General features: G+C 33.1%; 1 protein-coding gene across 1 annotated transcript in view; it reads left to right on the top strand.

Annotated features, from left to right (window-relative positions):
* The first annotated feature begins 101 nt into the window (after nt 1–101).
* Nucleotides 102–13884, top strand: part of LOC129217789 (vam6/Vps39-like protein) — an 81220-nt gene continuing 67437 nt past the window's right edge. The window contains exons 1-4 of the mRNA XM_054852131.1: nt 102–336; nt 4938–5021; nt 9190–9257; nt 9722–9764. Of these exons, the coding sequence (XP_054708106.1) occupies nt 258–336; nt 4938–5021; nt 9190–9257; nt 9722–9764 (274 nt within the window). The 5' untranslated portion in view covers nt 102–257. The remainder of the gene's footprint in view (nt 337–4937; nt 5022–9189; nt 9258–9721; nt 9765–13884) is intronic.

Genomic DNA, 13884 nt, shown 5'->3' with positions numbered 1-13884 from the left:
CATCAATAGGAAAGTTCTTTTTATTGTTTTTGGAAGATTTGATGATCGACACGTTAGTAACTGCTACTTCCTCTAAAATTCACATCACATTGATTGTTTCCAAACATTAGTCATGACGAGAACGTAAACGAAATTTCTTAACAGCAAAAGGGAAATGCTGAACTAATTCAGAACGAGCAAATATGTTTTATGCGTAGTTTCAATTTGCAATGTGAATATGTAAATGTTGTACTCTACTCCCTTGTTTTGAGTTCAATATGCATGAAGCATATGAAGTTATTCCTATTGTGCAGAAATTGCCCCCTGGGTTATCAATTGAAACGATCACAGCTTATGGTAAATGACATTTTCAGAATCGCTCTTTTCTTTTTTTAAACTACGGAAGAATCAGGTGACTAGAAAAATTTTGACAACTGTGATTCCTGACAATATTTTCAATTTTTGCCAAATTTTTTCGAAACAAAGAAAGACTTAATGTATTTCGACCTTAGTAACATCGCTGGGTAGAAACAATTATTACCCGAAATTGAATGGCCTTGCCAACATTTCATTTGTTAAAATAACTCTACAAATATTTTTTTCATTTCCGCCCCCCATAATTTTCAAAACTTTTTTTTCATGTAGGAAATTTTGTTGAAAAGAATGTGGTCATTATAATTTTTTAAAACTTTTCATAAATTTTGGGATTAATTTTCCTAAACTGTTGTAGATATGTTGACAATATTTTTTTGTATTGTCTCTAGGGCCAATCCATGAAAGATGGGACGTGAGGATTAAAATTTTAATTAATTTATTTTTTCTTTTGTTACAAGTAACATATGAAATTAAAGGCAGTATGAGGTCTATGAAATTATAAAGAAAATTATTATGGAAGTTATCCTTTTATCATTTGTACGAGCCTAAAGTTAGTGTCGTGTAAAAAGCAATTCGGGAAAAACAAGGTGCAATATAACTTTGATTTAATGATACCGGATTTAACAATTTCCTCAATTTAATGATACATTTCACGTGTTCTAATTTGACTGTGCTAAATGTCTATGCTACTCGATTTAACGATAACTTTTGCGGTCCCTTGACAATTGTTTAATCGAAGTTATACTGTATTTTCATTCCAATGGAATTAATATTTAAAACAGCAAACTTTTTTTTTTGTATATTTTACCATTTGTGACATTTGTCTTATCTTTTGAAATGTTTAATTTTTCATAAAAATATATTTAGCATGATTTGCAAAAGGCATTGCATCTCGCCCATCTGAAAAAGGTAAATTTAATTTTGCAAATCTTAATTTTGCAAAGTAAGAAACTTTCCAGAAGCTAAATTATTGAAAGTGAAGAGTATAATGCTTAAACCACTAGCTCCAACCCCATGAGACTTGGAGACCCCCCCCCCCCCCATCCATAATATTTGGTGTGTCATTTTTTAGAGGGAGTGGCAAGTTCTTTTGCTTGAAGAGTACTTTATGTTAAGACAAATTTCTCTTTGCTTAACAAGTGCCAATGAGAAATGTGACGTTTTTGAAAAATTTCCATGCTCTATGAAACTATGGGTCAAATGTGAGGGGGAGGGGGGTACAACCTCATCAATGTTTGCTTACTGCATAGTTCTAGGGTAGTAGCAAGGAGGGGGGCATTCAGGAGCAATGCCCTGATGCTCTTCTTACAAAATGACACTTAAAAAATGGTCTAATTTCAGAAGAAAGTTCCAAAAGTCCCCTGCCCCAAATTCGAAATTTTAGGACTCCCAATTTCAAATAATTTCTTTGATAGGGCTCCAAATCCCACCCTTTCTCCTAACATTACGAAATATAGCCTATAGTAAGGTTTTAATTTCGAAACATCTTCATGGGAAGCCTTCGAACCTTGCCTCTCTCTAAGATCTCTAAAAGACTTCCACTCTTTCGACTAACATCATCAAAGATGGCCAACTGAGTTTCTTAGGATTGAAGATTTTCAATTTTCCAATTTTTTCAACCCTCTAACCCACTTTCACCTAACATGTTTGAAGATTGTGCAAAATTGTGGTTTTGGAAATTCAGTTTCAAAATATTGATGGGGAAAAGTCTGAACCCCATCGTTACCAAAGATAGCTTCAAAATGCTAGTTTTGACGCTAATGTTTGGGGACATTTCCATGAAAAGGTGCCCAAACCTCCCCTTTCCCGAACATCACCAAAGATCGTCTGGAAATTGTATTTTGAAACTTTGATTTCAAAAATTCCAAAGGAGAGTTCCAAATCCCTTTCCCTCCCCTCATATCATCACAGATGTAATACAGTTGTGTTTTCAATAAGATCACTTTCCTTAATATTAGAGACGTACCGAGTAGCACTTTGGCCGAGTAGCCGAGTACCGAGTACTCGGCCTTTTATTACTCGGCCGAGTACCGAGTTACCGAGTACTCGGCCTTTCACTACTCGGCCGAGTTCCAAGTTTGTTTTAAGAAGAACCACCGACACACATGTGATGAATTTTTAACTTATTGGAATAGTAGTATAAACCTCCTTGTCCATATAATAGTTTTTAAAACTAAATTCCTGCTGAAATTTAACTACACATTATATATATACCATTTTGTTTGTGTCAAAAATTTTACAAAAAAATAATTTTTTAAATTAAAAATAAATAAATAAAAGGTATGATTAATCAAGTTGGAATTAAAACAAATTACAGTAAAATCCCTCTAATGCGGAAACTAACAGGACAAATTTTTTTTCTGCAATATAGAGGTGTACGCAGGACAGGGGTTTAATAATGTTATTTGCATTGGAACTGGGGAATTAAAAATTGTCCGCATAAGAGGGGTGTCCGTTAGGAGGGGTTTCACTGTATACCAATCAATTATAGTTCTAATCTGCCAAACATAAATAATTTGTAAAAGCAGATAAAACAAATGTGCAGGAACACTCCAGACACGTGTTTCTGTCCCCCCCCCCTCCCCCCGTTACAAGGAACGTCTTTTTCAGTGCATAACATGTGAGCTAAAGAATCTAAAGACATTCAACAAAAAAATACGACTTTTGTCGGATGCCTTTAAATCTATGAGCCCCCATTTTTTGCATTGAAAAAGGAATTCCTTGTAATGCCAAAACACGTGTCTGTAGAGTTCCTGCACTGTACTTTTAAGGTTGTTTTATTTTTTAAGCAAAGGTATTTTTACATTTTTTATAACTAATTTTTGTTTGTAGCAAAAATCCATTTTTAATATAAAAATTCCATATTTTCTATACTTACATTTTTTGCATAATTTTTAGTGAATAAGTTTTATTAACTTTGTGGACATTAAAATAAAGATTTATTCCATTAAAGCATTACAAACTTCATTATTCTCAAAATTTAAATTTGACTTATAAATTTTAATTGTAAATGAGTGCAGAATATAATGCTTGCTCTTTTTTATAAATTTTAGTATCTGTCTTGGACAATATTCAATTTTTTGCAACTACTCGGTATTGGCCGAGTATCTGATCAGAATTTGGCCGAGTACCGAGTACTCGGCAAATTGGCCGAGTAGGCCGAGTACTGAGTAGTTACCGAGTACTCGGTACGTCTCTACTTAATATCATCAAACATGGTATTAACCTGCATTTTTGGAACTTCAATTTCAAAAAAAAAAAAAAATTTATGAATTCTTTGAATTCCTAAAACGGTTCTTCTTCTTCTTCTTCTTTTTCGGCACTACAGCCTAGGGCAGGCCAAGACTATATCAATCAGTTTCCTCCATCCCACCCTGTCAGAAACAGATTTCCTCCATCCACTGAGGCCAACAGTTTTTTAGTCTTTTTCGGAACAGTCGAGCCATCTGATTGGTGGGCGGCCCCTCTTGCACGCACCATCTGGAATTGTGAAGGTGACTTTATGGGTAGGGTCCCTATTACCTAGTCTAAAGAGGTGCCCCAGCCATCTGATGCGATTGACTTTAATAAAGTGGATAATTTCTGGCTGTTTATAGAATTTTTTATATATTTCAAAATTATAGAGAGTGCGCCATCTGTTGTTTTCCTGGACATAGCATTTGTTTGCCATAGTTAGGCAGCAATTGATTTCAACGCTAATATCATTGTTTATAGTGATGATACTTCCAAGATATTTAAACTCCTCAACGGATTCTTCTAACGTTACAAAATATATACTTCAACTATGTTTGATGTTTTATATTAAAAAAATTTACCAGGAAGGGTATTTAAATCTCCCCCCTCCACCAACATCACCAAAGATCATCTAGGTGTTTTTCGAGCTTTTAATAATTTCCTGAGGGAGAACCCCCATGCCCTTGTTTCTATGCGATGTTACTTTATGTCTGAGATCAGGTGCCTAATTGAAGGGTTTGCTGCAAATTTTAATTTTCAAAAAGTCAATTTTTAGCCTATTTTCCTCAAGACACCATGTTACACGTTGCTAGTTTCAAAAATTATGCACCAGAAACTATCGCTGTTCTGATGGATCTTTGATGTAACTGTAAAATTAATTGAAAATGAGTTATTGTCCTCTTTGGGTCCAAACGACCCCATTTGGAGGAACATTGACAGATTTGTTTTTCAACTTTTGTATGAGGTAATGAATAAAATTAAATAATTTGTATATTTGGTTCTCCTGTAAAATTACTTTTTTGCTGTTGCGTCAGTGTTCCACCAGAGCAGCGATATGTAAATTGGCTTTTTCAAGGCACAAAAATCTGATCTTTTTTGGGGGTAGGAGGAGGGCAATAGGATTACCTACCCCTTAGACCCCCCAAAGACGTTTAGCCCCACCCCCTTCTAATTTTTGCATTTTAGTGCCCCTGCAAAGAGGGGACTTCTCATAATTTTATTTTACTCAATTTTTCCAGCAAATACATGGTTACTTTGTTGATATTTAATAACTGATTTAGTGTATAAAATATAGTTTTAATAAGTTTACAGTTCTTTTTTGTATTTTTATCTACATTTTGTTCTTTTAGATGACTATCTTCTGGTGGGTACAAAGTCTGGAACTTTACTTCTTTACCAATTAGTACCATCTTCCAAGCCAGGATTAAAGCCAGGTTAGTATGCATATCTGAATTTTAAAATTACGTTACTCTGTGGAATTTTTTTAATTTTTGGACTTTTTGCATTGTTTATGGGTTTTCTTGGAAAATTTATTACTTAACTGTTTTTTTCCTGATGGAATTATATAATAAATTTTGCCTCCAGGTGTCATTTTATCTTTTTTGTTTTGTTTAATTTCTATTTTTTGATATTTATTTCTATCTACTGTTCCACCGTGTTGCTTTTCTCGGATGACTTTTCATCCAGAAGCTCACACTTCTTTGCATTGAAAAGGGTGTTCCTTGTAACACCAAAACACGTGTCTGCAATATTTTGCAATTTTTGTGCTTTATGACATTGGATTACTGATTTTTTGAATCTTCAGCACAAAGGTATTTATTCGTTATTCATTATTGAGAAAAAGTTTGTTCAAATCGGACTATTCATTCAAAAGTTATAGGGGGGGGGGACAGACAGACAGACCGACAGACATTTTTCCCCATCTCAATACCCTACTTTCCAATTTTTAATATTTCAATATTTATTTAATTATTTTATTAATTTTTGATTTTTTTTGTTTTTTGCGATATTTTTAAGATGCATTAAACCTTCTTTCATGCTTTTTTCTTCTTTTTCTGACTTTTACTGGGAAAGTAGGCTAAAAATTGCTTTTACACCAAAATTACAGTTCAGAACAAAATAAAAATTTGCAGTTTTTCTTATACACCATGACTAATATAGTTAAGAAAAGTAATTGTTCAACGTATTATTTTACACTAAAAACACACATGATAAAACCATATCTTTAAGCAAAGCATAAAACAAAATCACATCTCTTCAAAGCATTATAATTATAACGTATTTATAAATCTGAAAACTTTTTTGGATAGGTGAAAAACTTATCCTAATTTTAAAAATAAGCTGACTGAATTCATCTATTATATGAAATATATTATGCTAATAAATGTAAAATAATTAATGTCTACAAATTTTTGAAGATTTTAAAAAAATCAAAAAAATCTTATTTAAATAAAAAAAGATTCCACTTTTTTGATTTTTCAAAAAAATAAAAAAAGTCACAAACCTTGTATTGAAGTAGTAACACAATACTTTCTAAATGTTCAAAAGTCATTGGTTGTTTGGAGTCACTCAAAAAACATTCCAGGGAATCCGCCACTCTGATTCTATAGAGATGATTTTGTATGCAGTCATGTCCAGTGTGACTGGACTATAAAGACTCTAAAGAGAGCCAGTGCAGTCTCCCTAGCATAACTGAGAATCATTCTGTTTTCCCCAGAGTCTGCCATTTCTTGATTCTGTTTTTATATGAGCACAGAAATTTTATGCACAATTAATGCCTTAACTATTGCTAAATACCTCAGCAATAAGGCAAAACTATAAAACACCATGTTCGCCTCACTACACTATACTCCATGGTCTAACCAGGTCAGAGCGATGAAGATAGCTCTTTTTTTTTTTTTTTTAAATCCTAACCAGGAACCAAACTGTCCTTGACCCAGCCCCACCAGAAGTATTGATTTGGAAGACTTTGAGACATAGACAGATTCAACCTGCACCAGTTACCATTAGTGTATATGGAGGTTCTTTGTCCAGCTGGCATCAAGAACAAGGTTCTCCAGTTAAGCCATACCGATCAGACCATCATATTCACAACTGTAGACACACGTGTTTACTTCTAAGTATGTCGAAAGCACTACAGCAAAATCAAAGCATAGCTCAGAGCGCTTAGGTTTCGCAACAGACTTAGACAACAGCACACAACTAGCTCTGATCAGCTCTACTCATGCCCTCTGTGCTTGGTTTTCAGCCGAACAGAATATTCCAGAAACAACAAGGAACATGAATAGCATATGTGCTTGAAATATTCTACTGGTCTTTTTTTACAGTTTTTTATTAGACTCCAAGCTTGATGATAAATTACTCTTTGGTGCCAAAAATGAAGTCTGCTTGACAACATCCCACCAAACTTATGGAATTCCATGCTATCTGGTAACTCTCTGGGAAGATAACTATAAGGCTAAAAAAAAGCCAGGTTATTTTAAATAAAAATTAGTGAAATAAATGTCAAATGTAAAAAGACTGCAGAGAAAAACATAACACTATAAAATATCAGCTATTTACAAAATTTGTAAACAATATATTATCAGAGAACTTGAAAACCTAATTTTCATTTGTTGAACTGGTGAGTGTTGCAAACTGTTGTGTAATGTTTTGGTTCTTACTCTATGCTCAAACTTCTTGTGTATATATATATATATATATATATATATATATATATATATAATAAAAGTGAAAAATATTGCCCATTGTTACTCTATATTGCATGTACTGGAGCTTAAACATTCTCTTCTAGTTTATAGTTAAATTTTTGGTCTTTTGACCATAATTAATGAATCCTCCACGGCTGATGAGCTCTGGATTCACTCTTTTTCTATTCCTACTTAATAGCTGTTTGCATTTTTCCTTTTTATCACCATTTGTTATTTATAATTTGTTTAATGTTTGTAATTCTGTTTGCTTAATTTTATATATAAATATATATATATATATATATATATATATATATATATATACATATATATATATATATATATATATATATATATATATATATATATATATATATTGAAGATTAATATCTGGTAACAATAACTGATGTCATAGCCCTACTATTTTTAGCATGATATTACCATGATCTTTTGCTGTAAGAAAAAGAGATCTCACGGAAAAGAAGAAAAAAATCAAGGTCACATGGTTATTCTCCATGTTTCCCTTTGCTTCCCCCCCCCCCCTTTTCAATTCAGTCTGCCTACAGTTGATATGGAATTGGCAAACGTCTAGTTAAGACGAGTCTATCTGAATGAGGAGGGAAATTAAAAATTTGACGCTCATGCTCCGGTAATTTCAATGTGACTCTGCTTAACTTGGAGGCTAACATTCATTTGCAAAAGTAGGCGTCCCTAAAAACTAATAGATGCGTCCATTTCTGCCTGTAAATCAGATGTTTGCCTTTCATTTTATTGGTGGTCAGACTGTACATCTTTTCATTATCTAACCTAGTTTATCAGTTTCTTCTATTCTCCCTCCTCAACTTTTTAGATCTAAATTCGGCCTGTATATATATAAAGCTTTAAGTCTTGACAAATATTTAGGAGGAGATGGGGCATGTTGATCCATTTTTCTACTTCTCATTTCTCATCAAAAAGTTAAATAGACAATTTGATTTCCTGCCATGAAGTTCATTAAATATTTCTCATCATCCCAGGTTTTTCTGAAAATGTTATACTCATTAACATTTTTTAGATTAATTTTCACAACAGAACTCTGTTAAGCAGATCAATGTGCCCTAAGCGTGGGGCTAATTGGTACGCACTACGAAAACAACTTCTATAACAATTAGATAAATATTATTTAATATTGCAACAACTAACCTTTGTTCTTTTGTGTTTAGTATTAAAAAAAAAAGACTAAAGATCACTATTACATATTAAAATATTAAATGACCAATTCCTAATTTTGCACTATTTTTGTCAGAAGAATCTACATTTCTTCAAGAATCACTTCAACTCCTGTCTTCATCAACTTCATTGTTGTTACTATAAATACTAGAAGTTTGCTTTTCTAATTATTTTAAAAGTTTTCGTTTTTTGTGAGTTTTCTAAACATGGATCATTGTTACGGAGCTCATGTTCTTGGTCTGAAGAAATGCTGTCATAATTTTTTTTCTTTATGACAGAAAATTAAAAAGATGCAATAAACTTTGTAATAAAATACAACTGTACCATGTGATTTTATTATAAGATTTGTAGGACTATGGAGCTATTTGTTGGTCATAATTAATAGATTAAAATTATTGAGACTGGTTCAACCTGCTCTGCAGTCCAACAAGCCCCACCTCTCCTAATGCAAATTATTAATTAATAATCTTACTTAATTCATGCAATATGATGTGCTTCATTTAAGAAATATTTTGTAACCAGACATGTAACCGAGTTTTACTATTGTATAGTTTAAAATTATTGCTATGGGTTTCACTTTTTTCTCTCACTTCTTTGGTTCTACCAGTTTTTTTCTAATGTTAATGAAATGTGTGTACCTATATTGTTATTGCTACATTTTTATTTTGTTAGTTTTGTTGAACTAATTATATTTTGCCTATAGGATCTTCCCATTATGAAGTGAAACTTCTGAAATCTAATAAATCATTCTCCAAGAAAACTATAACTCTGGTAATTATTCAACTATATTTAAGTCATTGTTTTATATTTTGAAAATGAGTAATTTTTTTTCCAATATTTTAGAAGATTTTTTCTATCAAAACAAAAACAATTCTCATATTATGCTTAATGTCTAGAAAAATTAATTGTACTTATAAAATTTAAGAGGCAAAAAGACAGAGTCAAAAAAAAAAAAAAAAAAAAAAAAAAAAACTGACTATAAAATTGACTGTCAGTCAAGGTATTTTTTTATCACTCACATAGCATTAGATTTTATCTCCTGTCTAATGAGCATATTTTTTAAAATGCTTAACGAATAATTAAAACATATTTGGAATATTTAATTATTTTTGTCATGTGTTATTAAACTTTAATTGAAAAATAAAGGAAATTAGGAATAAGTTTCAAGTCTTCTTTGATACATGTTATCTTAGTTTTGGTTGTAAGCATTTTCTAAAAGCAAGTGATTTTTTCAGTTGCAGGTTGTTCCAGAATTTCAGATGCTTATATGTCTTGCTGGTAAGTTGCTCATTTTGTGTAAAATTAAATAGTTTATTAATTTTCCCCCATAATGAATTATTCTTTGCTCATTAAATACTGTGTAAACCAGGATTTCCATGAGAGGTAAAAAAATGTGTGAGAAAATCTCCCCATCTGTTGAAATTAGAGTGAGAATTTTAAAAATTGAGTAAGAAGATTTTTTATATATATTTTTTATTTTGAAACATTTGTTTATTCCAGAAAAGATTACAATGTTAAAGACAAAGTATTATCTCTCCTATTTTTACATTGATCAAATTAATTACCAGGTTTGTATTCAAAATATGACAGAAAATTCTCCGACATTCACACACATCTATATACAGCCGACGCTCATTATAACGACCACACATTATAAAGACCGTCCCATTATAACGACCAGTGGTAAAAGTCCCAACTTTGTTCCTATGAACTCTACGTTAATTTGCCTCCTTTATAACGACCGTTCTGTATCGTCTAATCCAATACAACGACCGAATTCAGCAGATGCTATTTCTAGTGTTATTTCCAATTCAAAATTTGTAGCTTGAAATGACCTTGATTATTGTTTACGGACATCTGCTTGAAGTTTTCAATGTCAAATCCAACTTTGAGAGGGGGTGTGGGGGGGGGGGGAATACTATTCACCACAGCTAGCACAGAAAAAATAATGAGAGGAAAAATTGAGAAATTTCCAGATTCCTAAGAAAAGGGAGTTGACAGATGTGTTAGTAGTTTGGTGTTTAAATCTAGTGGTTTTTAAGATTTGGGGGTTCTCGTGAGACTTTTAAATGTTTCTTTGAAAAGCAAGAAAAACACAATTTATCACCTATATCTGAAACGGAAAATAATGTTTTGCAAAAATCACGTCTGCTAAAAAGGCAAACATCTGCTTCTTACATAAAAAGTAGTCGAAAGCTTTGTACTGCATAGTGAATAAAATATGACAACGTATATTAAGTACAAATTCAAAATGAAAAAAGGTTAAAAAACCAGCAAACAGCTGTTTCGGCACTCTAAAATACAAGTGCCATCATCAGTGCAAATAAAAACGAAGACAGGTTCAACCCGACTAAAACACAGTCGAGGCGAACATTGGAATGAGAGACGAGTTGTAAAAGATATGAGAGCAGTACCGGAAACGATGACGTCAGGGTTACGTCAGAGCTACAGAGGACAGTTGCACTCAGGAGAAAACGTCACGGACAAAAAATAAATCAAATAACAGACTTCCAAACATTAGGAAAAGGGGGAGTGCTAGACATATCATTGACGATTAAATTAGCATTTTTCCATATGTAATATGACTCCCAAAAATCTAAATCATGAATGGACGAACACTCGTGAATAACTTTGGCGGAAGAAAAAATAAAATTATGGCCACAAGACCAACAATGTTGAGCAATAGAGGAGCGTTTGAGATCCTGTTTTTTGACGTAGTTTTCGTGTTCTTTTATCCGGAATTTGAGGGATCGTCGAGTCTGCTCAATGTAGGCCAATTTGCACTGGCAGGAAACACTATAAATGCCCCATTTGTCAAGGTTCTGAACAGGGTGTTTAAGCTGTGAAAATTTTAATTTATTAACAGGAGAAAAAGTGACGGAAAAATGAAACATTTTTAAGATTTTGGCAATTTGTAGACTGATTTTAGGAAAAAAGGGTAAGACAACGGAACTCGAATAGTTCACAGGAGCAAGTGTTTGATTTTTGTTAGCTGAGCTACATAGCTTCTTATAAATGGTATCAATAATATCTGATGTGAATCCCCGATCAACTGCAATACCTCGTAGGTAATTCAGTTCTGATGAAAGTAAATTGGAATTTGAACAAATGGCTAAAGCACGGTAAATAAAAGATCTAAAAGCAGCCAATTTTTGTTTAGGAGGGTGAACGGATAACTTGTGGGGGGGAAGAGAAACAGCAAAGGGTTTACGGAAAACAGTAGTTGTAAACATATTGTTATGACGAGTGATGGACACATCAATTATAGTAATATAGTATATTACTATAATAATACAATAAGTAATTTTGCGGCCCCATCTAAACCATCGTTTCCTCTTTTAATTGCTCCGGTCAAAAAGGCCTTGAAATTTAGTGCTTTAACTTCCACACAGAAGGATTCAATCCGTCATCTCATTTCTAACAACATCAACTTCAATTCACAGTTCCATAACAACAAGCTATATAATGTAACTCGTACCGTAAGAGATTTATGTGCTAATTCTGATTTAGTCATTACAAACGCTGATAAGGGGGGCCAAATTGTTGTTCTAAACAAAAAAGATTATATCAACAAATGCAATAACTTAATTTTAGACGGGCCATATGAAAAAATCAAACAAGATCCTTGTGGTAAAGAATTAAAAACTATCAGTAACGCCATTAAGTCATCTCCGTTGATTCCAGATTTTCACAAAAAACGCTTGATTCCTTCTGTTGCACAATGTTCCAGATTCTACGCTTTGCCTAAAGTGCATAAACCACTCATTCCTCTCTGTCCCATTGTTTCTAACATTGGTAGTGCTTCTTACAAATTGGCCAAATTTTTAGTTTTCGTTTTTTCACCTCTTCTTTCCAGCAATTGTTTTACTGTTCGGAACTCTCTCGACTTTGTTCGCAAACTTCGAATTTTTCAGCTAAATAACCATAGAATGGCCTCTTTTGATGTGAAATCACTCTTCACTAACGTGCCTGTTGAAGGTGCGTTAGACTGCCTTAAAATGAGATTAACTGAACATCACTTTTCCGATTTTGAGATCAATGAATTATGCAATTTAACACGTTCTTGCTTAAAACTAAACACGTTTGTTTTCGACGGTAATTTTTTCCGTATGACTGAAGGTCTTGCTATGGGCAACCCTTTGAGTCCAATTCTAAGTGATTTGTACATGCACTATTTCGAACTTAAATTATTTAAAATTATACAATTTGATTTTTACGTCAGGTACGTTGACGACATTTTTGTGCTTTTGGACTCGTCTGTCAGTGACCTTGATAAACTTTTATCCATCCTAAATACTATTGACCCACATATTCAATTTACTGTTGAATTGGAATCTGGAAATCATTTTTCTTTTCTTGATGTGTCCATCACTCGTCATAACAATATGTTTACAACTACTGTTTTCCGTAAACCCTTTGCTGTTTCTCTTCCCCCCCACAAGTTATCCGTTCACCCTCCTAAACAAAAATTGGCTGCTTTTAGATCTTTTATTTACCGTGCTTTAGCCATTTGTTCAAATTCCAATTTACTTTCATCAGAACTGAATTACCTACGAGGTATTGCGGTTGATCGGGGATTCACATCAGATATTATTGATACCATTTATAAGAAGCTATGTAGCTCAGCTAACAAAAATCAAACACTTGCTCCTGTGAACTATTCGAGTTCCGTTGTCTTACCCTTTTTTCCTAAAATCAGTCTACAAATTGCCAAAATCTTAAAAAAGTTTCATTTTTCCGTCACTTTTTCTCCTGTTAATAAATTAAAATTTTCACAGCTTAAACACCCTGTTCAGAACCTTGACAAATGGGGCATTTATAGTGTTTCCTGCCAGTGCAAATTAGCCTACATTGGGCAGACTCGACGATCCCTCAAATTCCGGATAAAAGAACACGAAAACTACGTCAAAAAACAGGATCTCAAACGCTCCTCTATTGCTCAACATTGTTGGTCTTGTGGCCATAATTTTATTTTTTCTTCCCCCAAAGTTATTCACGAGTGTTCGTCCATTCATGATTTAGATTTTTGGGAGTCATATTACATATGGAAAAATGCTAATTTAATCGTCAATGATATGTCTAGCACTCCCCCTTTTCCTAATGTTTGGAAGTCTGTTATTTGATTTATTTTTTGTCCGTGACGTTTTCTCCTGAGTGCAACTGTCCTCTGTAGCTCTGACGTAACCCTGACGTCATCGTTTCCGGTACTGCTCTCATATCTTTTACAACTCGTCTCTCATTCCAATGTTCGCCTCGACTGTGTTTTAGTCTGGTTGAACCTGTCTTCGTTTTTATTTGCACTGATGATGGCACTTGTATTTTAGAGTGCCGAAACAGCTGTTTGCTGGTTTTTTAACCTTTTTTCATTTTGAATTTGTACTTTATATACGTTGTCATA

This window comes from Uloborus diversus, chromosome 2, assembly GCF_026930045.1.
Source record: "Uloborus diversus isolate 005 chromosome 2, Udiv.v.3.1, whole genome shotgun sequence".
NCBI classification, from domain to species: Eukaryota; Metazoa; Arthropoda; class Arachnida; order Araneae; family Uloboridae; genus Uloborus; species Uloborus diversus.
Note: the sequence above shows the minus strand (reverse complement) of the source record. Positions and strands in the feature narration are given on the sequence as shown.